This window comes from Paramormyrops kingsleyae, chromosome 23 (genome assembly GCF_048594095.1).
Source record: "Paramormyrops kingsleyae isolate MSU_618 chromosome 23, PKINGS_0.4, whole genome shotgun sequence".
In the NCBI taxonomy this organism is placed as follows: domain Eukaryota; kingdom Metazoa; phylum Chordata; class Actinopteri; order Osteoglossiformes; family Mormyridae; genus Paramormyrops; species Paramormyrops kingsleyae.
Genome location: NC_132819.1, coordinates 3,634,064 through 3,660,384, shown reverse-complemented (window position 1 = coordinate 3,660,384; position 26,321 = coordinate 3,634,064). Strand labels below are relative to the sequence as shown.

The 26,321-nt window shown below is 40.4% G+C and overlaps 2 protein-coding genes across 3 annotated transcripts in view; one reads left to right on the top strand and one right to left on the bottom strand.

Moving 5' to 3' along the window:
• The window catches only part of LOC111837240 (class I histocompatibility antigen, F10 alpha chain-like), a 105,744-nt gene that overhangs the window by 14,662 nt on the left and 64,761 nt on the right, over positions 1-26,321 (top strand). The gene's annotated exons all lie outside the window — the stretch shown is intronic.
• Positions 1,743-24,526, bottom strand: LOC111841989 (class I histocompatibility antigen, F10 alpha chain-like). Of its 2 annotated transcripts, none has more exons than XM_072705822.1 (8): positions 24,388-24,526; positions 17,531-17,791; positions 10,645-10,923; positions 10,009-10,308; positions 9,822-9,920; positions 9,635-9,652; positions 9,393-9,458; positions 1,743-2,550 (listed from the first exon to the last, which is right to left on the bottom strand). In XM_072705822.1, exons 1-7 carry the CDS (start codon positions 24,491-24,493, stop codon positions 9,400-9,402), a joined length of 1,122 nt encoding a protein of 373 aa, XP_072561923.1. In that variant the 5' UTR covers positions 24,494-24,526; the 3' UTR covers positions 1,743-2,550; positions 9,393-9,399. The 2 variants fall into 2 exon arrangements, with proteins under 2 accessions (XP_072561923.1, XP_072561924.1); XM_072705823.1 differs by lacking the exon at positions 24,388-24,526 and adding an exon at positions 22,788-22,857.

Below are 26,321 nucleotides of genomic sequence, written 5' to 3'. Positions count from 1 at the left end.
TATATGCATTTTGCAGCACTTCAAGTTGTTTGTTTTTTTTCAGGCATTGTACTTTGTGTGACAAAGTGAGAGTGAGAGAGTGCATGAGCTATAGTTTTCTGTAGCATGAGTCACTTTTGGGTGAAGTGTGAAGTGTTTTGGTGATTTTAGTGCATTTTGCACCGAAAGTTAACTGATAAGCTCAGGTGCATGTTTGTAAAGTTCACAGTGTAAAGTGTTTTGAAAAAGTGGACATGGTATTGAGACAAGTGTGAAAATGATTGGAAAAAACTGTAAGAACATAAGAAATTTACAAACGAGAGGAGGCCATTCAGCCCATCAAGCTCGTTTGGGGAGAACTTAACTAATAGCTCAGAGTTGTTAAAATCTTATCTAGCTCTGATTTAAAGGAACCCAGGGTTTTAGCTTCCGTTACACTAGCAGGAAGACTATTCCATACTCTAACTACACGCTGTGTAAAAAAGTGCTTCCTCAAATTTGTTTTAAAATGTTCTCCCGCTAATTTCCACTTATGGCAACGAGTTCTAGTATTTAGACTAATATTGAAATAGTCATTTGGCTGAACAGCATCCAGACTCGTTAGAATCTTATAGACCTGAATCATATCCCCCCTTAGTCTCCTTTGCTCAAGGCTAAACAGATTCAGTTCCGCTAACCTCTCCTCGTAAGACATTCCTCTAAGACCAGGAATCATTCTCGTAGCTCTTCGTTGCACCTTTTCTAAGGCAGCAATGTCCTTCTTGAGGTATGGTGACCAAACCTGCACACAGTATTCTAGGTGGGGTCTTACCAAGGAATTATATAAATGTAACATCACCTCCCTTGACTTAAACTCCACACACCTAGAGATATAACCCAACATTCTGTTGGCCTTTTTTATTGCTTCCCCACACTGGCGAGAGTGGGACATGGAAGCATCAACATACATATTGTATGTGTCATGTAGAGTGTTCTGCCACGAACCACGCAGACAGGGAATTCCAGGCAAATAGTTTTATTCGGTAAGACAGAGAGAAGAGTCGTAAGCCGTTCCGAGGTCGTGAGCCGTAGTCGTCCAAGCCGGGTGTCTTGTGCCGAATCGTGCACTGAAGTCGTAGTCGAATGGAAAGCCGAGGGTCGTAAAGCCGTTGAATCAGTCCGGAGACGTAGACACACACTGGGGAAATAACACAAGGACCTAGGGGCAGGGAGGAAGGGCAGGAGGGTCGGTAGGAGATGCGGGAGACTCAGGGAGGGCAAGAAGGATCGAACGTTACTGTGGAGGAGAGAGAGAATAGCACTCAGTACGTGCATGGCAACAATACTTCGCATTGGGTAGTTGTCTCAGTGCGGTTAAATACAGTCAGGTCCATAAATATTGGGACATCGACACAATGCTAACATTTTTGGCTCTATACACCACCACAATGGATATCAAATGAAACGAACAAGATGTGCTTTAACTGCAGACTGTCAGCTTTTATTTCAGGGTATTTACATCCAAATCAGGCGAACGGTGTAGGAATTACAACAGTTTGCATATCCCCAAAAGCCCTCCTATTAGACACACACATCCTGGTGAAAGCAAAGCCATTTATCCAGCACCCTGGGGCAGTGTTTGGGGATAAGGGCCTTACTGCAAGGCCCAGGGGTGATATGATACTTCGCAGGACACAGGATTTGAACCGGCAACGTTCTGGGCATTAATGTCCAACCTTAAGAACCACAAACCATCTTATGTGCATGGTAATGTCATTATTAAACATGTTCAATGTTCCATATTGGAAACCACTACAAAGTCATGTTGTAGATTACTTAACCCTCACCAGTGTGTAACTATGTAACTCAGCCAGATCAGAAGCTATATCAGGTCATTAATAATGGTTTCCTGTAATAATGAAGCTCCAGCCAAAGCTCACATGTATCCTGATGTTCTGTTACACTGTTTCATACGTTTATCAGACACATTCATCGTTTCATTGCCCATCTTTCTGGTTGCTGTTGCTTTATCCTTGATGCTCGTTACTGTGAGTCAGTGATCAGTGCATCTCACACACAGGGTCACACAGCGTCCTCATCAGCAGGCTGTGCGGCATTTAAAGAGACAGATCATGATAAAAACAGACTACAGTGCCGCACAGTGACAGAGCAGAGCAGCTATAAGACAGCGGAGCTTTAACTGCTAATACAGTAAAGTTACAGAGAGAGAAATAAACCTGCATTAATGATCCTTCCTGACCGTCAGTCAGTGATTCATTTCCTGAAATGGATTAAATTTGTTCTGCTCTCTGTAATTTGAGTCTCATAACTGCTGCGATTGTAAAGCTACTACAAACTTATTAAAGAATATTGTTTTGTGTGTGAATCAGGTTCTGCGATGGGTCGGCGCCCCATTCTGGGTTATTTCCTGCCTTGTGCCTGTAACTTCCGGGACAGACTCTGGACCCCGACAATCCCACACAGGACAAGTGGGAACTTAAAAGGATGGATGGATGGATGGATGGATGGTGCAGCCAGTTGGCATAATCATCTCATCTTGTCTGTCGTCTTCTGGCAGAGAAGGAGAAGAACCTGAAACCAAAATGAGGCAGAAATGAGAAGAAAATGCAGAATGCAGATGGAGAAATTAGACAAAGTGAGTAAACAAACTCATGTGTACAAATGCTCTGTGTGAACCAGTAACCTGTGAATGTTATATAAAGTTCTAACGAAGAAAAACTTCTGCAGGTAAGACAATTCAACAATTTAAGATAAATAACATCAGTATTAATAGAGACGCACTGCTGCACAGCCACAATGTTACACCATTATCATGGTGTAACACAAACACACAGACACCACAGTGCAGATGTTCTGTAGACGTCAGGCAGCTCTGGGTTTAATAATTGAACTGAAAATCCCACAGTGTCCATTACACACTGTGACTATGACAGGACACATACATACATACTATTAATGGTTCTTACAGTTTCTCTATTGCTTAAACACATTTCTTGAAACTATGCCTCGTATTCTCAAAACAGTAAACACAAATCCATAACGTCTCACCCAATTTCCCAAACATCGTATTTTCAGGTCAAAATGAAGCTCTACACTCAAAACCATTCACTGTTGCTGAAAAACCAAACTTTGCCCACAGACATCACACACAAGGCCTCAAAAACACACACACTACAACATAGTCTTAGAACATTGGTGCAATAAATTAAACACAATACTTCCAAAACTGGTAAGTTATGTTGCTTGTGGTTCTTCCCCTCAAAAACCTTTTCACATGATGAACATAAAAGACGCAGCCAATGTATATACAGTGACACATTTTTATTCATGTACTATACAGTACAACACACACCAAAAACATTATTCCACCTCAGCATCCTGTCTTTGGTCTGGGTCAGGCCAGAGAATCTCATCCACATCACAGGCTACAGTGGAGATCAACAGTTTGGGCACCCCAAGTAAAAATGTGTATTAATGTGCATAAAAAAGCCAAGGAAAGATGGAAACATCCCCAAAAGCCATCAAAATGCAGATGAGACATTCTTATAATATGTCAAAAAAAGTTGGATTTTATTTTCATCATTTACACTTTCAAAATAACAGAAAACCAAATAATGGTGTCTGCAAAAGTTTGGGCACCCTGCAGAGTTAATACCTTGTACTGCCCCCTTTGGCAAGCTGAGACCTGACGATGTCAGGGACTGGTCACAATCATTGTGTGGAAAGACCAGGGGGGTATTCCAGAAAGCAGGTTATGTGACATACCCGGGTAAGTTTAAGGGTAAGTTAGTGGATAACCTCAACTTTCGGTTCCAAAAACGGAGGTTAACTTTCTGGGTATGTACTGTACGTAACCATAGCAGCTTACTCTCTGAAGATAACCTGCTACTGAGCAGGTTATGTTCCAGGGTCAGTTTGTTGCAGAAGGTTACTGAGCATGGCGTGCCCTTTTGATGACGATCCTGTGAACGTGGAGGCATAAATTATACAAGGTTTTTTTCGCCGGGAGACAGTTATAAGACCGCGTATTGATGTCTTGTCATTTCCTAATGATTATTTGAAAAAGCGTTATCAGTTTTCAAAAGAATCGTTCATTTACTTAACATCTCTTGAAACCGCATATTGCAAATGTCACAAACCCAAACCGCGGGTCTGCGCTTAGCACAGAAAACATTCTGTGCATAGCACTTCGGTTTTTTGCGTCAGGGCATTTTTTGTACAATATGGGCGACGCAGAGCATATAGGAAAGGCAACTGTGCGTAGAGCCGTTCGCACAGTATGTCTGGTACTTAACGCTTCTTACACACGTTTATACAGTTCCCTGTCCATAAAGCTCTGCGTGTTATTAAAGAGGAATTCCACAGAGTGGTAGGTTTGTCCTTTGTAGTAAAATCTATGATGCATATTTAATATATAGTCATACTATTTATATCTATAGCCTACATGTATTCATCCTGCACACACACACACTTGATACTTCCCTATATGACTTTCTATTTCAGGGTTTCCAAATGTAATTTGGAATACATGTAATACATGTATAGTGACAATAAAAGGCATTCATTCATTCATTCATAATTGGGTGCATTGATGGCACCTACATTCCTATTAAAGCTCCTTCAATAAATGAGGGAGACTATGTTAATAGGAAATCTATTCATAGTATCAATGTGCAGGTAACTTGATTTTGTATCCTTAATTTTTTGCCTTGTTAAAATCATCAAACTCATTACTTTTTTCCACTAACTATAGGTAATCATTACAGGACAGTACAATGCTGGTTACCACTGGTTGCCCTCAGATGGGGTGAGGGGAGGTGGTGGTGGGCCCCCGCCAGTTAGACGGGCTTCAGCCTTTTTTCTATTAGCTACATGACAGAAAGAATATACTAAATCGTGTTTAATAAATAGTTCAGTGATCGTGTAATCAAATATTACCTTTTTGCGGAATGTTTTTGTGTTTCATTTTGACTTGGCTCAAAGTTCTTCTGGCTCCAGAAGGATTACACCTTATTAAATAAGAAACCATATATTCCTAGTCGATACACATTGTTATTTTAACCTAAAGAAATGAATGGCAGGACAAGTAAATGCTTTCATAGTGATTTAACAGTCAAAAGGATGCGGAGGGGTTACGTGTTTAATTATTTTGCATTATAATAAAAGGGGAGGCGATGTCAAATTTGCAATTTAATACACACGCATTTACTCTGTCCGTTATTTTTTGCCAAGCCAACTCTTTCTTTAGCCGATGCAGCCGTATTGCTTTTTTTCATTATTATTGGCTTGAATTCCTCATATGCGTGCATTAAAACGTCCAACTCCGCCTCTGTGAAGTATGCCGCTCTCTTTTTTTCACTTTGATTTTCCATTTTGACTCGTGAAATCGGCGATCAATTGAAAACGTCTTTATGTATGCACGGTGCACGCGCATTAACTCTGGGTAACCAATAGGAGGTTGATTGAACTTACTCTTCTCAGGTGTTTTGGAACCGACATACTCATGGTATGCGGGTTTGGGGTATATCAACCCAGAGGTTAAGATTTACCAAATGGTAAGTTAACCAAGCTTTCTGGAATACCCCCCAGGTGTTGTCAATCTCAAAGGATTTAAATGGCCAGACTCATCTGGCCTTGCTCCAACAATCAGCACCATGGGTTCTTCAAAGCAGTTGTCTAGAACACTGAAACTGAAAATAGTTGATGCTCACACAGCAGGAGAAGGCTATAAGAAGATAGCAAAGCGTTTTCAAATGTCAATATCCTCTGTTCGGAATGTAATTAAGAAATGGCAGTCATCAGGAACAGTGGAAGTTAAAGCAAGAACTGGAAGACCAAGAAAAATATCAGACAGAACAGCTCGCAGGATTGTGAGAAAAGCAAATCAAGAACCACGTCTGACTGCACGATCCCTCCAGAAAGATCTGGCAGACACTGGAGTTGTGGTACACCACTCCACTATAAAGAGATACTTGTACAAATATGGTCTTCATGGAAGAGTCATTCGAAGAAAACCTCTTCTACGTCCACACCACAAAAATCAGCGTTTGAAGTTCGTAAAAGACCATACAGTATAGACAAGCCAGACGCATTTTGGAAACAAGTTCTGTGGACCGATGAGGTTAAAATTGAACTTTTTGGCCGGAATGAGCAAAGGTATGTTTGGAGAAAAAAGGGCACAGAGTTTAATGAAAAGCACCTCTGTCCAACTGTTAAGCATGGGGGTGGATCAATCATGCTTTGGGGTTGTATTGCAGCACAGGGAACATTTCACGAGTAGAAGGAAAAATGGATTCAATAAAATTTCAGCAAATTTTGGACGCCAACTTGATGCCATCTGTGAAAAAGCTGAAGTTAAAGAGAGGATGGTTTCTACAAATGGATAATGATCCGAAACACACCTCAAAATCAACGGTGGATTACATGAAGAGGCGTAAACTGAAAGTTTTGCCATGGCCTTCAAAATCTCCTGACCTTAACATAATTTAAAATCTATGGATAGACCTTAAAAGAGCAGTGCGTAACAGGCAGCCCAGAAATCTCAAACAACTGGAAGAATTTTGTAAGGAAGAATGGGTGAAGATACCTCAAACAAGAATTGAAAGACTCTTGGCTGGCTACAAAAAGCGTTTACAAGCTGTAATACTTTCCAAAGGGGGCAGTACAAGGTATTAACTCTGCAGGGTGCCCAAACTTTTGCAGACACCATTATTTGGTTTTCTGTTATTTTGAAAGTGTAAATGATGAAAATAAAATCCAACTTTTTTTTGACATATTATAAGAATGTCTCATCTGCATTTTGATGGCTTTTGGGGATGTTTCCAACTTTCCTTGGCTTCTTTATGCACATTAATACACATTTTTACTTGGGGTGCCCAAACTGTTGATCTCCACTGTATATTGGCCCTAGCCAGGCAGCGGGGGTAAAATCCTCTTGCATGCCTGATCCACCCCTGGCATGCATCTACTGATATGTCTAGGCAGGCTTCTTCCATGGCCTGGAGGAGGTGAACACGGACATAAGGTTCTCTGTCGTACACTTTCCACCGCCATGCCGAAAATAACTCCTCTATCGGGTTTAGAAAGGGAGAGTATGCAGGCAGAAAGATGTTAGAAAACCTTGGGTTATTGGTAAACCAGTCATGAACCAGAGCAGCGCGATGGAAGCTGATGTTATCCCAAACAACAACGTAGTGAGACTGCTCTGGCTGTGCTGGTTCCCTGTAGTCCAGCTGGAACATATGTTGTCTTAGACCATCAAGAAAAGCAAGGAGAAGCATAGTGTTATAGGGTCCTATAATGGCATGGTGGTGGAGTACTCCTCATTGGCTGATGGCTGCGCACATAGTGAGATTCCCTCCACGCTGACCAGGGAAATTTACAATAGCCCGATGGCCAATTACGTTCCTCCCCCTTCTCCTCCTCAACCTCTTCCTTTGCATCTCTTTGGATCCATTGTTTCAAACCTGAACGAGCTGTCTTTGGCCCTTTTATCTATCCATCAAAGTTTCCGATTGGTGTGTTGTGTGCTAATTGAGCTCAAGCTGTGCTGACTTACAGTTTTTTCCAATCATTTTAACGCGTGTCTCAATACCATGTCCACTTTTTCAAAACACTTAGCACATGCACCGTACCATTGGATCATGTGAGCTAAACTATGTATACGTTTGCATTGCTTTGACACAATATGCATTCAATCACCACTTCCCCCAAATTTCATGAATACTTCTCTCAGTCAGTGTTCGCCACCAGCAAAACTTTGTACAACTACAGCAGATTTTTCAGACGTTTAGATAATCTGTTCAAAACAGTTAACTTTCAGGTCAAAACCTAATGAAATTTAGAGCACTGTCAATTGAAATATGCTGCATTTTGACAAACAAAGGACCCTATGCACTTGCACTAACACAAATAATTGTGCTTTTAGCAGAAATTTCCTAATTTTGTTTTTGTTTGCTGCTTCGTTACCATCTACATCATCTATACGAATGAGGCCATGGAGTGTCCCTTTCCTTTTTGCAAGGCAACACAATGTAATCTGTGCAAAAACAGTGGGTATGGCAACACATATATTACAGTACAACATTTACATTTATTCATTTAGCAGGCACTTTTATCCAAAGCGTCCGGTCCTGGGGAGCTACTGTCCAGTAGGTTTTCTATCCTACCTGGCTTCTGATGAGCCACACCTGTTCCTGGTATTTACTTGAGTATAGGTGTGACTCATCAGAAGCCAGGTAGGATAGAAAAACCTACTGGACAGTAGCTCTCCAGGACTGGAGTTGGAGACCCCTGCCCTAGATCACCCCAAGCATTTTACAATGGTTGAAGCTGGAAAGCTGAATGAAAACACACACCAACCTGAAATTTCAGCTAAGAACCTATCTACTGTAGGAATTTGTTTGGTTAGTGCCAATTTGCCATATCTACAAAAGGGGCCATCTTTGGATTGGCATTTTCTGCTACAGTAGGAATGAAATATTTACATACTGCAAAAAAGAAACAGCAACATTTACATGATTTCTAATGAAATATATTGCAGCATTTCAGAATTGGTTGGTATTACAATTTTCACACGCAAAAGTAGTTCTTGTTTATTTTATTTTTACAATGCAACATGACAGTAATTTGTGCCAAACTGGAGGATACAGCCACACTTTATATATGTAATTTGCAATGCTGAAAGTTGTTAGTGTTTTTTAGCCCATTGAACATTGAGTGCCCCAGTAGTGTTGTTGGGTGACAGCATTTGTCATGGTTATGGCAGCATGAGTCACTTTTGGGTGAATTGTGAAATGTTTTGGTGGTTGTAGGGCATTTTGCACCAAAGGTTAAGTGGTGTGCTCAGTTGTGTATTGGTACAGCCCACTGTGTTAAGTGTTTTGAAAAAGTGGACATGGTATTGAGACAAGTGTGAAAATGATTGGGAAAAACTGTAAGTTAACATTATTGAATGCTAGTGCTTTCTAAATGACCACATGGTGTAAGCACTGAAAAATGTAGGGATTTGTGTGTAGAGTTTTGCAGTAACAGTTCACCAAATCTGACTCATGTGTTACAGCAGTGTTATAGTTCAGGGAAATGGGTGTGCTTTTTGAAAAATAGCACTATGGTTTTGAAATTTTAGTTCAAAAGATTGGTTATAGTGTTTTGGCAATCGAGAAAAACTGTAATGTAATTTATGATTATTCAAAGCTATTAATGTCTCAACTAAGGATCGATCATATTGTACCTATAAGCTTTGCTGTCATTGCAGCTTCAAACATAAATGACAAGTGTCATATCTCGAAAAATTACCTAAACTACAGCACATATATAATGTATAAGACAACAAAGAATAATAACTTAGAAATTAATGTACTCTTGGCATTGAAAATAACTTCTCCAGTATCGTCTATGGCAAACAGACTTACTATGACATCATGGAGGGTGAACTTTTGGTTGCTGTTGGCTGGAGTTCTCAGAATCAGTATAAGATGCTACAGTGAAAAAGCATAGATAAAGTCACAGTTTAGTTATATTCTACACAGTCATACTAAAGGACTGCAGGCAATTTATTCAAGGTGATATTTCCACTTAAATCAATTTTAAATTTAAATGCTCTTTATACACATATTCAGTCTTGGCAACAGCAATACAGGGTAACAATACTCACTGCCGGCTTTCCCATAGCCTGAAACACAGAGGGACACAGAGTCAGACACAGGCACTCAGACTCTGTGCATCATTCGGGTGCCAGAGGCACCAGTATAATGACTGTGTGCAGTTACATGCTTTGAAACATGTCACTGGTGTTTCAGTTGGACACCATTGTTCTCTGTGTCTGTTGGCTTTTCTGTTACCTGTCCTGCTCCTCCTCCACAACACGACCCCAGTGACAACAGCAACGAGAGCCAGAGCAGCAGCCACACAGCCGACGATGATGCCCCAGGAAATGCCTCCTAAAATAAGGTTAAAGCACCATGTTCACCCCTGACAGTGACGCCCATTAGCTGCTCTCTCTCATTACTGTGTCGCTGCTCCTCTTACCCTGATTGGTCCTTATGTTCTTCTCCTCCAGCAGCACAGCAATGTCATCCTGGAGGCTCTTGTGCTGCACGACACAGCTGTAGCTGTTCATCTTCCAGTCCTCAGGCTTCACTGTGAGTTTTGATGTGATCTGGAATGTTCCGTCCCCGTTTGGCAGGGTCTCCCCCACCTCCACATCGCTGTGCATGTCCACTCCATCTTTCCTCCAGGTCACCACGATCCCTTTGGGGAAGAAGCCGGTTGCGCGGCAGGTGACAGGAGAGGAGGGGTCCTTCTGCAGCATAGACACCTCAGGGCGGACTTGGGGAGAAAGACAAAAACATCCATAAATAACATGCTACACTTCATCACCAGCAATCCCTCCTGTAAATACATAATGTGATTAATATTCTACACATTTTAGCTATAAGCCTGCATCAGGACAGGGACTGTATTTCTTAGTGTTTCTGTCAGGAAGATGTTAATGATCTACTATCATGTAAACCTGGTTCCAACAATCATACAATCAGCAAGTTGACCAATGTTTTGGCAGGAAAGTGGATTAAGGTGCCGCTTTGCCCTCCAGTGTGTTACAGCCTGACACTCAGTGTATCTGCTAAGCAGCACAGCCCCAGTCCCAGACCTGCTGTACTGTACCTGTCCTCTCCAGTGTGCTCTTCCCATAGCTCACATACTTCTTCAGCCACTCAATGCATTCCTGGGTAAAGTACCTTTTATATCTATCTTTCCTAGTATTGTCTCTGTCCCACTTCTGTTTAGTGGGAGCTGCCTGCATCACTGGAGCCACATAAGTCATGGTTTTTAAGTCCAGTGCTAAGAAGTCACTCCCATCATAGCCAAATTGTTCATGAGCACCTGTGGCCCCAGTTTCATCATCCCACTCACAGCCGTACATCCGCTGAAATGTGTGGATACCTGAACAGAAAGAGGAGAGAATTAGCAGGCAGGTTTGATACAGTTTCATCCTTTGGGTGTCATTTTCACAGAATTTCAAACAGGCCTGTCAGCAGCTCCTCACTCTCAGCATCCTGCATGTACACTGCAGCTTTCAGGCCTTTTTAACTTAAATCACAACACACATACACACACCACAAAAAGCTGAGAATTTAAGTGTGTTCAGTCAGGACTGTTTATATACACTCTTGTTTTGTTTAAAAACAATTGGGCCTTCATATAAAAAAGACAAAAAGTCTCAGATTTATCCTGCTGAAGCAATTTGAATCCTTATCTCACTGGATGGCGCTGCTGTCAGTGTGACTGTGGATCTGTGTGCGAATCAGACACAGGATTCCATGCACAGGTGTTACTGAGGCTCATGGTGTTTCTTCACACCTCTGTGGGGTTCAAATCTTGTATCTACAGTGTGCGTATGGATTTTGCACGTTCTGTGTAAAAGCTGTACTGTGACAACCTTTCTGGGAAGCCGCCAAGCACTGGATAATCAGCACTGCGTTGGCCAGCAATAACCATACAAGGCTTCCTCACTGCTGACCTCAGGAAGTGTCAATGAGACACAGCAACCTGTGATTTCTCTAGTAGGGGAGTAGACAGTCTTTTATTGGTGAGCTTAAAGCCCAGACTGGGAAGAAGGCAGAGAGATGGAACAGGAAGCCAGGAGTGTATGTGCTCTTTCTGCAGGTGGATTGGAGGATGACTGTCCTGAAGGGACCATCACCTCTTCACAGACCCCCCCCCCTCCTTTTGTGTAGTGGTTCAATTTTCCTGTAATAAACCCCACCCTTTAAGGGGGACCAGTCCGCATCACATCTCTCCATGAGTTTCCTTGCCCTGAGACAAAACACAAACTGTCAGTGATGCTATCAGACGCTTTGATGTCCTGAGACGGAACTTATTGTGACGGCCTGAGAGGAGCCACATCAGCATTCAGTCTAAGTCAGACGGAACCCTCTGTCTGTGTGACCTACAATGAGCCCCCCTGACTGAATATCACACATTTTATTCACAGAAAGTGACGCTGCACATCCAGCTGGGGGGGGGGGTTTGCTTGGAGGACTTTCGTGTTCCATGTAGTTTTATTTAACCAACATTGTATATCAGAAAGCATCTTCAGACAAATCTTCCCCCAATCCTTCAGCAAATATGAGGGTCTTGCAATCTTAATTACATATGCAGGGAATCAGGGTTGGTTGATGTTTGGACAGAGTTACACCAGTCAGTCAGGGATCATATTTTTTATTCAAACCCTGATTGCTCATATTGAAGACTGGATTAATCCAGGAACACAGATGTCTTCAAGAAGGGTCAAAGTCATCTGTATCTACTGAAGAGGCTCAGGTCCTTCAACATCTGTAGGACCATGCATGTTCTATCACTCCATGGCAGCAAGTGTTGTCTTTTATGTGACATTGTGCTGGGGCAGTAGAATGAAGGCAAATGATGCCCACAGACTGAACAAGTCGATCATGAAGGCTGCCTCTTTTCTGGGTGTCGAACCTGAGACTCTGGTGGGTGTGTCTGAGAGGAAGATGCTGAGGAAACTGCTCAGCATCATGGAGAATCCCTCCCACCCTTTGTATGCTCCCCTGTTAGGCCTTCGGAGCACACAGAGCAAAAGACCCATTGTCCCAAGGTAAAGGACTGAACGCCATAGGAAGTCTTTTCTACCTATTTAATTCATAAGAAGTTCATAAGACTGTATAATTCCTCCCCATTCTGTAGGGGGGCATTTAAGGACATTTAAAAACTTACATATACACAATAACATCTTATTCTGGCAATAGTCCATTTGTTCTTTACCAGATAGATGCAGTAACAAAATGTATCTATAATGGTGTGCAATATATTTTTCTCTTTTTTCCCCATCTGCTGCTAGCATTATTGTCATCACTGTGTCACTTTCTAATGCCTATTTGCACTGACAATCCTGCATGTAGGTCACTTTGTAAAGTTACTGTACATATTTATAATCCCTGCTGGTATTCTCATGTGATGTAACTCTGCGCAAAGTGTTTGTTTCTGTTGCACCGAGCATGTTAAAGACACAGGAATTTCCCTCTGGATTAATAAAGTTATTTTTTTATTCCCATTACCTTCATCTATATGGTGAGAGCTTGTCATGTAGGTTCCATTTGGTTATCTGACCACAGCCCAGTGTACTTAGAATTAAGTCCAAATAAAAATTCCCAGAGCAATATACTGGCGATTCAGTACTTCTCTATTGAACAATGAGATCTTCTGCTCACTGGCCTGCGGAAAATTCTCAAGATTATCAACATAATGAACATGTCCCTGTCTCACCTGTAACCGAGCGGGATGTAGCTAAGGCAACTTTGCGTGGATCTCATCTCCTACACTTCCATAGGACCTGGTCTGGGGTCTGACCGTAACATAAGGAGAGAGACAGGAGGTAATGGGAGTGCAATGATTTACTCAGGTTAGTTGGTGAGAAGACATGTACTTACAATATGTACAAAAAAATATACGAACAAATACGATACACACCCACCACAAAAGAGTTTCGAACACAGTTTAACAACACGACACAGGTAACTAAGATCACAGCAATCAACAAAACATTTAAGAGTACAAAGTTCATGAAAACAGATGAACTACAAGACAACGAAATAACAGAATTACAACGCACAAAAAAATAATCACAAAAGTAGAGCTATCAATTGCTCTCCGATGGGCTCAATTCTAACATTAAAACAACGTGACCCATTTTCAGGCATCATCTCCTTTGGGCTCTTCTGGGCTCCAATCAAAAGTCCACTGGTGACATCATCATCAGAGAGGAACCTATCGGTGACATCCTCTTAAGGGGGGGAACCCACCCACACAAAATAAACATGGTGCAAGGGTGAAACTGCTTCTGTTCAAAGAAAACTTTGGGTTCAGAAAAAGGTGAATCTAGAGGCTGAGGTTAACTGCTTAGAACAACAATCACAAAATGAAACAGCTTCAAACCTCCTGACTGATGCAAGGTTAAGACTCAAAACTGAACATAATTTAACAAACAAAAATATCATGAATTTGGAGACAAGTCTGGTAGTCTCCTTGCCGCTCAGTTAAGAAGCAGCAGAATGAAAGATTTATAAAAGCAGTAGTCTCAAAAAGTGATATTTCATATGACTCTCAAAACAGTTAATAGTACAGTGAACGCCCGCTATATCGCGGTTCAGCTATCGCGCCCCTGCTATACCATGGACTTTTCCCCGAAGCATCAGTTCTCTGTGATGTGTGTGTGTGTGTGTGTGTGTGTGTGTGTGTGTGTGTATACACACTAGAGCCCGACCGATTTATCGGCAGGCCGATATTATCGGCCGATATTAGGCATTTTCCAAACTATTGGTATCGGCATTTATAATGGCCGATAAATGAATATTTCAAAAATAAAATAAAAACGGACTAAACACCCTTCAACCATGTCATGAGTGTTGGCATTGTATAGTTTGTCCACCAGAGGGCACTCTACACCATCCCTGTTGGCAACCCTCGTGTATAACGCGCCACACATCCTGCAACTTGCTGATCCAGCCAGAATCGGGCAGAGAGAACCAGTTATCCGCGAGTGAGATCATCGGTGAAGTGTGTTCATGGTGAGTTGGTCACGAGACATACATTGCTTGAATAACAATTAAAAGAACATCCCCATCAGTTCTCTTAACTCAAATAAGCATGACAAAATTCGTGACTATCATGTCCAGTTTTGCTGCTGTTAAATAAGCCGAGAGTGAAGCGGAATTAGCTAGTAATTACGTTACGTTGTTACAGTGTAGTTGACTTACTGTCCTTTTAACTTTTGACAATGAGACTGAAGTATTTATTTAATAGCTTGACAGTTATAGCAGTGAGACGTATCATCTCTCCTTGGCTTGTTATATTGAAAATGTATGTTTTACAATTTGCAGTATGACGTTATCCATTGCTAAATTATGGCTCATTATAGACTAGCTAACCACAAAGCCAATTAATGCCACTATCAGTGGAAGACCGCTAACGTTAACATTAATGAGCTTGGAAACCACAACGAACTTATTCTGCCTAAATAAAGTAATGATTACTGTATTTATAACTAGCATGTCTCTAGTTACAGTCCCTGCATTGTAAAATGTAAGTTAGACATTTGCGAGGAGTGAACATTTAGACATAGAGAAAAAGTATCAAATGTAGCGTGTGCATAAAAGTTAGCTTTTCTTTTACATGTGTGTGAAATCCAATGACGCCAAGTGTGCGTTGCAGACTGTCGTTCAGCCGCAGCATTAACGAGTCACATAATGGATTTAGATCGCTAAATAGTAGGTTGTTGTTTTTGCGTTTTTGTTCAAAGGACTTTACGTTTCATATCTTAAGTTTGTATTTTTATACATTTTATTTATCAGAACTTTAATATTTTTTGATGTTCCTCTGCTCTGTTGTGACAATAAAAGAAACAAGTTTCTTTTTAAAATGCATTATCATATTATGTTAGTTAAAACTCATAAATAACTACAAATAACTAATGTTAGGGAAATCTGTTAATGTTTTGTTGCGCGTTTCTGAAATAAAAAGATATATCGGCCGATATATCGGAATATCGGATTTTAAAACCAACAAATATTTGTATCGGTATCGGCCTTCAAAATCCTTTATCGGTCGGGCTCTAATACACACACACACACACACATACACACATATTACATATAATTATGTTACTCATATCCTTAGCCCAACATCCACTGAAACTTAAACTATAAAAAAGTTTATTTATATGGTCTTTCTATATCGCGGATTTTCACCTATTGCTGATGGGTCTGGAACATAACTTCCGCGATAGGCGGGGGATTTTTAGGTTTAGGGTCTCCTGATTGTTCAGACTCAATGATGATTCATCTTACTTGGACAAAATTTCACTTAATGTTGCCTCAGATGAGAACATAAAACCAGATTAATGTCACCATTTACTCCTGACGAAATATGGGAAGCTATTAAAATAATGACCCTAGGGAAAGCTCCAGGCTACCAGTTGGAATTTTACAAAAAATTCTGAACCGAAAAACATTCTATTCTTATGTCTGCATTTAACAACATTTTACAAGAAAATGCAATCCGAGTCATGCTACTATAAAATAAATCCTACAGAATGCCCCTCCTACCACAAAATTGGTTTACTTAATGTAGATTACAAGATAGTAGCTAAAGCACCGGCAGACAGACTTGAACGCATGCTTCCTTATGTTATCAGACCAGACCAAACAGGATTTATTAAATCCAAATATGGTGCAAACTTTTAAATATTGTGGCATTTCTATATATTTTTTATACACACACACACACACACACACACACACACACACACACGGTATCGGGACACCTGGCCATTACACCTACAGGAACATTAATGACATCCCATTCTAAATCCACAGGCATCAATAAGGAGTTGGTCCCCAGTTGCAGCTATAATAGCTGCCACTCTTCTGGGAAGGCTGTCCACAAGATTCTGGAGTGTGTCTGTGGGAATTTTTGCCCATTCATTCAAAAGAACATTTGTGAGGTCAGGCACTGATGTTGGACCTGAGGGTCTGGCTTGCAATCTATGTTGTAGTTCATCCCAAAGGTGTTTGATGGGGTTGAGGTCAGGCCTCTGTGCAGGCCACTGACAGTCAAGTTCTTCCACACCAAACCCACCCAACCATGTCTTTATGGACATGGATGTCTATGGAGTCATGCTGGAGCAGAAAAGCACCTTCCCCAAACTGTTCCCACAAAGTTGGCTTTTGGAAGCATAGAATTATCCAACGTCTTGGTATCCTGAAGCATTAAGAGTTCCCTTCACTGGAACCAAAGGGCCTAATGAGACCCCTAAAAAACAACCCCATGCCATTATCCCTCCCCCACCAAATTTTACAGTCGGCACAATACAGTTGGCAGGTAACGTTCAACACTTACTGACTGAAGTACAGCAGGAAACAAAACCTAGCTTTCATTGCTACAAAGAGCACCCAACACATAAAATGAGAACGTCGTCAGCTTCTCAACAATGGTGTGCATCTCATATATGTCCGTAAAATAAATCCTTAGCTATTTGACTTCCTGCCTGATTATGGTGATTTTTGTTGACAATTAAATGCATAATTTCTGTGTAAAGTGTTCTTTCCACTGAAAACAGATTTATATTCAAGCAAATATGGCAGTTCCTACCAGATACACTCACTACTGCTACCAAAAGCGGGATTCGGATTTGGCATTAAACTACTGAAAACCAAACACAGTGATCACCTTTTATAAAACCCTACAACTTCAAAATATGATTCGGTTATTTTATTGTGCATGTAAAAATTCAGTACAACCCATTTATTTTCCACAGAACTTTTTTTCACAATTTTTCATTTTCCATAACTGGAAAAAGCAATTTAAAAATCCAGGTTTTTCAGGTTTTACAGGAGATGTAAGAGCTCTGATGTAGCTATTGAAAAAATAAATATTTTATTTACTTGTGTTAGTAAATCAAACAAGATCCAAATCCAAGCATTAGGAGGTGATGCGGCACCCTCATCACCCCTCTTCCCGCACCCTTACTTACCTCCAGTTTGGTTGAAGCGCTTTTTTGCCACATCTACGTTATTTTTGAACAGCGACTCTTCACCATGAAGATTCTGACTTTCTTTGTTCCAGTAATCAGGCCCCTCAGACCTTGCCATCCATTCTTGACGAGGAGTCATTTTGTGACTGTTGCTGTCATAGTGAACAAAGGGCTCCCCGTCCACCAGCCCTATAACTACGAACTCTGGGAGGTTCGGTATCTCTGACGTGCCACTGTAGACATACTGCAGGGAGTGCGACACTGGGGAAAAAAAGACACACATTACAGTTACAGACACTGGATCACAGTGATCACTCTACATTCAATCATCTCGAGACTGGTCTCGAGACCACTTTTACGCTGTCTTGGTCTTGTCACGGTCTCGATGGCTATGGTCTTGGTCTTGGATCCCTCGGCCTTGTCTTGGTCTCGCTGTCTTGGTCTTGCTGTCTCAGGGTGCTTTCACACCTACAGCATTTGGTGCGCACCAAACATGTTTGGTCCCTTGGTTCGGTTCGTTTGTGTTGATGTGAATGCAATCTCGGTAGTTTGGTGCGCACCAAATCAATCGATCCGAGACCTGCCTGAAGGGGTGGTCTCGGACCGCTTTATCCGCTCTACTTTGGTACGGTGTGTCTGGTGTGAAAGCAACCAAACCAAATCTGACGAAATGGTATAGTTTAATGCACTTTGGTATAAGAGATAGGGGGCCAACGGAGTACCTGATGGATCTGCAGGAAGATCGCCGGCTAATAACAAAATGATCATTCAGGAGGAGGGCACGTCTCTTCTCCCTGAAGTGGCGCGCAATGTGCCGTCGGCGAGATGAATAAACCAGGAAGCTGGTTTGGAGTCGCAGCCGCGAATCGTGTTCGAAATTAATTATCTGAAAATAATGATTTGCACGTACAATATAGTGCGCGAGGATCAGCTCCATGAGCGCAAAGCAAAGCTGTTCCTCCATGAGTATTGAAAGTGGCGCGATTTTCTGAAAATAGTCTGTTCCCGGTGCCGATGGGCTTCGCGGTCTATTTTGGTTCGTTTAGAACTCTGCATATGTGAAAGCAAACCGTACCCACGTCTGTTTACTACATTGTAACATTTTTCTAACTGGTGCGGACTAAAGCAATCGTACTATAGGTGTGAAAGCACCCTCAGATCGACATAGTGGTCAGGAGATTTGGAGCAAAAAGTATCCATGACACACAATGTAACGTTCGATAATGCAACATTATTATTATTTTGCCTTATGTGCCCTTCAAATGCAACCAATCAATGACATACATGCATTTTGTTGTGATTCAGACATTGGCGCTCATCCAATCAAAATACTGTATGCGTTATATGCGCAAGATAAGTGTAGCGGCAGTTAAAAGTTAGTTAAATGTAGGGCTGCACGATTTGGGGAAAATATTGAATCGTGATTCTTCTGACAGAAATTGCGACTGCGATTTGATTTGCGATTTAATTTTTTTATGTCAAGCTTCAGTTCAATATTCAGTGTGTAGTAATTTTAAAACATGACGCAGCATGAGATACCATCAGTATTAACTGGTCTACGTTCTAATGCAAGGATGAGAATTTAAAGACGTGATGTGTCAAGTTAAATAAAGTAATAATGAAAACAATTATAATTATAATATTAATATATTATAATAATTATATTATAATTATTATTATAATAAAAATAGCGATCTTGCAGGTAACGCTTATTACCCTCCTAATAACACTAGAACCGCCTTTTCCCACACCAATGAACAAGCAAGAACTACTTCGGTGTATGCAGCCCTTTTGTTTGTGCTATTGTGTTGTTAGTTGCTGTTAATAACACTAATAACACTCAAAATGTAAAAGCAAGACTTTTATTTTATTTACTGTTGTGTTGGAAACACTTAAATATAATAAGCACAAAAACATATGACATGGGTTTCACGTGTTTGCTGTTTGTGGGCCTATACGCCTTCTTGGGCCACTTCTGATTGGTGAGCATGACTGGCACGCGAGAAGCACGGCGCTTGTGATTGGTGAGAATGACTGTCACACAAGGAGCACGGCATGAATTTGTAAAACTATTCTCACAGCAGTTTTAAACCCTGGGTCCGACGTGCTGTATAATATATATCCTAAATCGCAATTTTTGCGACTTGCTAACCGCGTTGCTTCAAATCATGATTTCGATTTGAAATCGATAAATCGTCCAGCCCTAGTTAAATGTGTAATCACATGCCACTGTAGACATCAAGATGTCAGAATCTTTTAAGCACTTGTCCTTATTCTTATTAATGCACAATTTGATGTGCAGTGTGTGCATGTCTTTATAATGTTTGATTACAGTATTTTACTTAAAATGGTGTTTGACTAAATAAATGTGACCATTGACTTTTCAATAACATGTGCATATCACATTGTGTTGACTTAACAGGCCTAATCCATTTCAGGGAAGTTGATATCATACAGTGTCATTTGGCTAGTACTACTACAATGGGACATGATGCAATTTCAGGTTTATAATTGTGTATCTTCAATTTGATGTTACAATTTCATCTACAAATTAAGTATAATTGAAACCAGTTACATATTTCCCATCCTTTAGACAGTTGTTGGAGGTGTTAGCTGTTTTGTCAGATAACTTTGGGACCAGTTAGTACCCGTCATGTCAGTTATCAACAGCACACAAAAGTTAAGGGAGTCTTTTTTTTCGGTCTTGGTCTCGACTTTGTCTTAGTCTTGACTCGGTCTGTCTTGGTCTTAGTCTTGGTCTTGTCTTGGTCTCGATACCCTCTGGTCTTGGTAGTGTCTTGGTCTTGGTTTAGGCGGTCTTGACTACAAGTCTACCGGACCCGGACCCAGAAGCTGTCCCATACGGACCTGGGCCAATAGCCAAAACCAAAGAAGTTATGTTCTTATGTTCTTATAATTTAAAACCTGACGGGGCGCTTCTATTTTAACCGGCGCAGCGTTTGTTGTCTTTTCAGTAGTGGTTTAGCACTAGAACCGCCGTGTCCCATGCCAATGAACGTCAAACGCCTTTAACCGTGAAGCGTAGTTCGGCGTATGCAGTCCTTTGTCTGCGCTAATGCGAATAGTGCCAAAGCCAAACATCAGTTACAATGGTGCCAGCAGCACAAACCTTATAGTACTATATATCTTCCTGAAATCTGGTAATTAATCTTAGTCCTCAGTAGAAGACATTATGTTTTTGCTCATATCTCTCATATTATACATTCCACTCTGTTAAGTCATGGTTTTTAAAGAGGGCAGTTGGCATCACAAGTGTGGGGGTGTGACCATGCTAACTTCCTTTTCCTGTCAAATCAAATTTTTAATCAATACTTTTTTTTTCCCTCTGGCTCTCAGGAGGATAATATATGGAAGCCCGTTTCTGCCACCGGAGAAAAAAAATAATATAAAATTAAAGTCGAAATTTCGAGATAAGTCGAAATTTCGAGATAACTATCTCGAAATTTCACCGCGGTTAAGTTAGCCTCATATTCGATATTCAGTTTTCTAGCTTTAATAACTTTTCACGGATGTATGGTGGGGCGTTTTTAATGACAGAATCGTGTTGTCCAGTACACAGACAACGATGCACACCAATTACGAAACACGTAATGAAGCAATTCAGCTGTGATACATTTACTTTGTCCCACGGTGCACTGCCTAAATCACACTTTACAACTTACTTATGGATTAATTTGTGTTATCAATTAACTGTCAATATATATGAAATGGAGCAATGGCATGTAATATGGATATGATGTAATAATTAAACTGTTAGACAGAAAGTGATCTTGAAAATCCAAGGGGTGTCCATTGTCCCCTAGGTTCCCCTGATTCATGCACACTGCATATAGGACATGGCTGTCTCATTTTGTTTCAGAGCTATTAACACGATTTTGCACAGATCACGATCGATTTGAAGCGCAAAAATAATCGGTGTGCATCGTTGTCTGTGTACTGGCAACACGATTCTGTCATTAAAAACGCACCACCTTACTGCCGTGAAAAGTTATTAAAACTAGAAACTTGTTTCGAGATATTAAGTCGAAATTTCGAGATAGTTATCTCGTTATTTCGAGATAAGTCGAAATTTCGACTTAGTATCTCGAAATAATGAGATATAGTGTCTCGAAATTTCGACTTAGTTATCTCATTATTTCGAGATACTAAGTCGAAATTTCGACTTATCTCGAAATAACGAGATAACTAAGTCGAACTTTCGAGTTAAATTTTATATATATAATTCATTAGGCCACTTAAAATTAATAAATTGTTTTACATGACTCAAACTTCTAAAATATTGGTGAGTAGGGGATTTTATATTTTATATTTTTAGCGAAAAGACGATCGGCAACAGAGATATACTAAAACTAGAAAATTAAACTTTAATTTGTCAGTATCTCAACATTTTAAACTCAACAGTTCAAACAATTACAAGAAAAGAGAAACCTTCAAAACAAATGCCTAGTCTAAGTGTTTAATGGTCTTGCCACAGAATGGCCCAATAAAAGCGTCCTCCTGACAATAGCAAAACAACAGCACTTCCATTGTTTCAAACAATAGAAGTGCTGTTGTTTGACCTCAATGAGGGTCACTATTATTGGACCACCCTACAAGAGACTACTTGCTCACAGTGCACAGGATATCAGCATTTGGCACATTGACGATCTCTGACAGTTTTTGAGGTGAAAAAAACGGATTTTTTGAAAAATATAAAATATAAAAAAAAATCGAGGCGGTACCAAAAAATTGAGGCGGGCGGCCATGTAAAACAATTTATTAATTTTAAGTGGCCTTAGTAAGATCATATATAGTAAGAATGTTATTTTTACTAGCAACAATTTAGTTATGCCGAATATGCATGACTTATGCTAATAAAAGACTATGGCTTCCCATACTTTTTGTCTAATTATTGTATTATCGAGATCAAAATACTTTACAGCTTGACTGATTTACTTCCTGATATTAATCTGTACACAACGGAAAAAATACCACAACAAGAACACTGAAGAAAAAGAACTAGGGCAACGGCAAAAACAGAAAATATCAATCAACTTCACAACAAGATATAAAATAACACTTTTAACACATAATTATTTTTTTTTTTTACATATTAACACTTTTAATCTGATATTCGCTCGTAACTATAATGCCGTTTACCAAGTAATTACAATTAACGTTAAAAACTACATAGCGGACGCCTTAAATTGGGACAAAACCTATGTTTTAAAGTTAAATCAAATATATTAAAATTCACCTGCAAATGTGGAGTGAACGTCAAACAAAATGAATGCAAAAACAGATTTCCACATGTTGTCGGGCATAAAAGTTTGTTAAAAACAAATTGAAAAACAAGCTGCCTGAGAAACATATACAGCAGCTTTTACAGTGTGCTAAGTTTTATCAGAGGAACGATGATTTTTAAACCAATAGTAACCAGACCTACAGTAGCTGTCATCACAAGTCTCAGAGACGTGCTATCGAGCCTTTCTGCGCATGTGCAGTTCCACCGTTTTGGGATTAGGATTAGGTTTTAGGGGTTAGGGTTAAGGTAAGAGTTTTATGGGTTTTGGGGGGGTTAGGGTTAGGGTAAGAGTTAGGGTTAGGGCTATCGATTAGCACTACGGTAGGATGTTTTGATAAAGTAGGACGTTTTGTCAGAACACCGGCATATTTTAAGCAGTTGAAGATGGCTTTTAAAAATCCTATCGTAATGCATCAGGACATTCGCGAAAGCAAACCATCTTAAGTTCTGTCTTGAAACAACCGTTCACGTCTTTCATAACGCTGTTCTGTACTTAGAACGTTTCCTTGAATGTCTTGCGCCGTATTACTTTCGAATTCGAATAGAAAACCGGTCATCCCGAAACCTGCTGGTCAACAAACGCCGATCGCGCGCGGTTACAGTCTGAGTAAGTCATAATTTCTAAAAAGAAGAGTGGAGATTATTTATTAAGTAAACTTCGGAGGCTGGAGTGACGTGTTTTTTTAGTGCCGAATTTAATTACTTAACTAACGTTAGCTGGTGCTGAATGCTGTTTAACTTGCTTCTTGGCATGTAGATTTGTTTGCAAAAAAGCACAGCAACAGGTGAATAAAACTGTATTGATCGTGTGTAGCCTGTACTTGATTACTGTATTTCAGTTTGTTTGCCAGTGGGCCATAATAAAATATACAAATGTACATGTAATGTCTTTTTATTTTATTTTTTCATTTTTGGAAATATTATATGTAACATTTTAATGTACATAAATTTATATTCCAAACTCTATTCAAAGCTAACCAACAAGGTCAATACATCTGAAGTTTTAAGGTATTAAGCAAGAGCGGTCAGCACAGCCTTTCCCGAGCTGAAGCCCAGGGGTGAGGGTAAAATGCGGATTCCGCCGGACGTAAACAAAACAGCCTTTGAGGAGCTCAGCAATGCGGTCCACGTCACGTCAGCTGCAAGACACACCTCGAACGCACCCCGTGATTAGGTAACGTCGTATGGGTTTCTTTCTATGCCACGTGATCTGTCTACGCGGCGTGCGTCATTTGCGACACGTCTGTTTATAAACATAAAATCCATTGTTTGTAAACAGTCCGCATTTTACCCTCACCCGAAGCCCAGGCGCCTCCGCTAAAATAGGGCCTCAACTGAAATTAATACAATTTGAACCACCCCCCACCAATGGCCAGTAACACAATAATCACACGGCACATCTAAATATTATAGAACAGGTTTTAAAAAATGCAAAACGCATGCTTAAAATCTTAGTAAGGAAATCAAACACCAGTGTTAGGCAAGACAGCATAATCCTTCGTCTCACTTTAGAATGGCGTTTTAAAGCAATTGGATATTTATCAAAACGTACCTGCAAATGTGGAGTCAGTGCAAAAAAGTATTAGAGTGAAAAACACAACTTTCCGCATGATGGTGGGATCGGGGGGGTTCCTGAAGCATGGAATCAAACCCTCCATCAGTTTCCGTACGTTGAACCGGGACACAACACAGACTTCACTGCGGGGGGGTATTCCAGAAAGCAGGTTATGTGACATACCCGGGTAAGTTTAAGGGTAAGTTAGTGGATAACCTCAACTTTCGGTTCCAAAAACGGAGGTTAACTTTCTGGGTATGTACGTAACCATAGCAGCTTACTCCCTGAAGATAACCTGCTACTGAGCAGGTTATGTTCCAGGGTAAGTTTGTTGCAGAAGGTTACTGAGCATGGCGTGCCCTTTTGATGACGATCCTGTGAACGTGGAGGCATAAATTATACAAGGTTTTTTTCGCCGGGAGACAGTTATAAGACCGCGTATTGATGTCTTGTCATTTCCTAATGATTATTTGAAAAAGCGTTATCAGTTTTCAAAAGAATCGTTCATTTACTTAACATCTCTTGAAACCGCATATTGCAAATGTCACAAACCCAAACCGCGGGTCTGCGCTTAGCACAGAAAACATCCTGTGCATAGCACTTCGGTTTTTGGCGTCAGGGCATTTTTTGTACAATATGGGCGACGCAGAGCATATAGGAAAGGCAACTGTGCGTAGAGCCGTTCGCACAGTATGTCTGGTACTTAACGCTTCTTACACACGTTTGTTCAGTTCCCTGTCCATAGAGCTCTGCGTGTTATTAAAGAGGAATTCCACAGAGTGGTAGGTTTGTCCTTTGTAGTAAAATCTATGATGCATATTTAATATATAGTCATACTATTTATATCTATAGCCTACATGTATTCATCCTGCACACACACACACTTGATACTTCCATATATGACTTTCTATTTCAGGGTTTCCAAATGTAATTTGGAATACATGTAATACATGTATAGTGACAATAAAAGGCATTCATTCATTCATAATTGGGTGCATTGATGGCACCTACATTCCTATTAAAGCTCCTTCAATAAATGAGGGAGACTACGTTGATAGATAGATAGATAGATAGATAGATAGATGTCTTTATTGTCACTATACAAGTACAGCGAGATAGCGGAGGAAATCTATTCATAGTATCAATGTGCAGGTAACTTGATTTTGTATCCTTAATTTTTTGCCTTGTTAAGTGTTTAATTATTTTGCATTATAATAAAAGGGGAGGCGATGTCAAATTTGCAATTTAATACACACGCATTTACTCTGTCCGTTATTTTTTGCCAAGCCAACTCTTTCTTTAGCCGATGCAGCCGTATTGCTTTTTTTCATTATTATTGGCTTGAATTCCTCATATGCGTGCATTAAAACTTCCAACTCCGCCTCTGTGAAGTATGCCGCTCTCTTTTTTTCACTTTGATTTTCCATTCTGACTCGTGAAATCGGCGATCAATTGAAAACGTCTTTATGTATGCACGGTGCACGCGCATTAACTCTGGGTAACCGATAGGAGGTTGATTGAACTTACTCTTCTCAGGTGTTTTGGAACCGACATACTCATGGTATGCGGGTTTGGGGTATATCAACCCAGAGGTTAAGATTTACCAAATGGTAAGTTAACCAAGCTTTCTGGAATACCCCCCGGGTTGTATTCTGGTTGCAGATCTTTCAGAGCAAAAAAATAAATAAAATATAGGCGGGGTGAGTCCTTTTCCACCAATAGCAACCAAGAAGGGGACCTGACATCACAAATCTCTAGGACACCTAGAAATACAGAGGTTTCTATTCGAAACCAAAATTAATCTGACTTAACGTGTTCTGGGAAATTGGGTTTAACATATCATTGAGTTTGGCATTGCAAAACATACATGTGGTTGTAGCACATATTACATATAGGCTACTCAAACACAATATAAAATATACTGGTTTGTT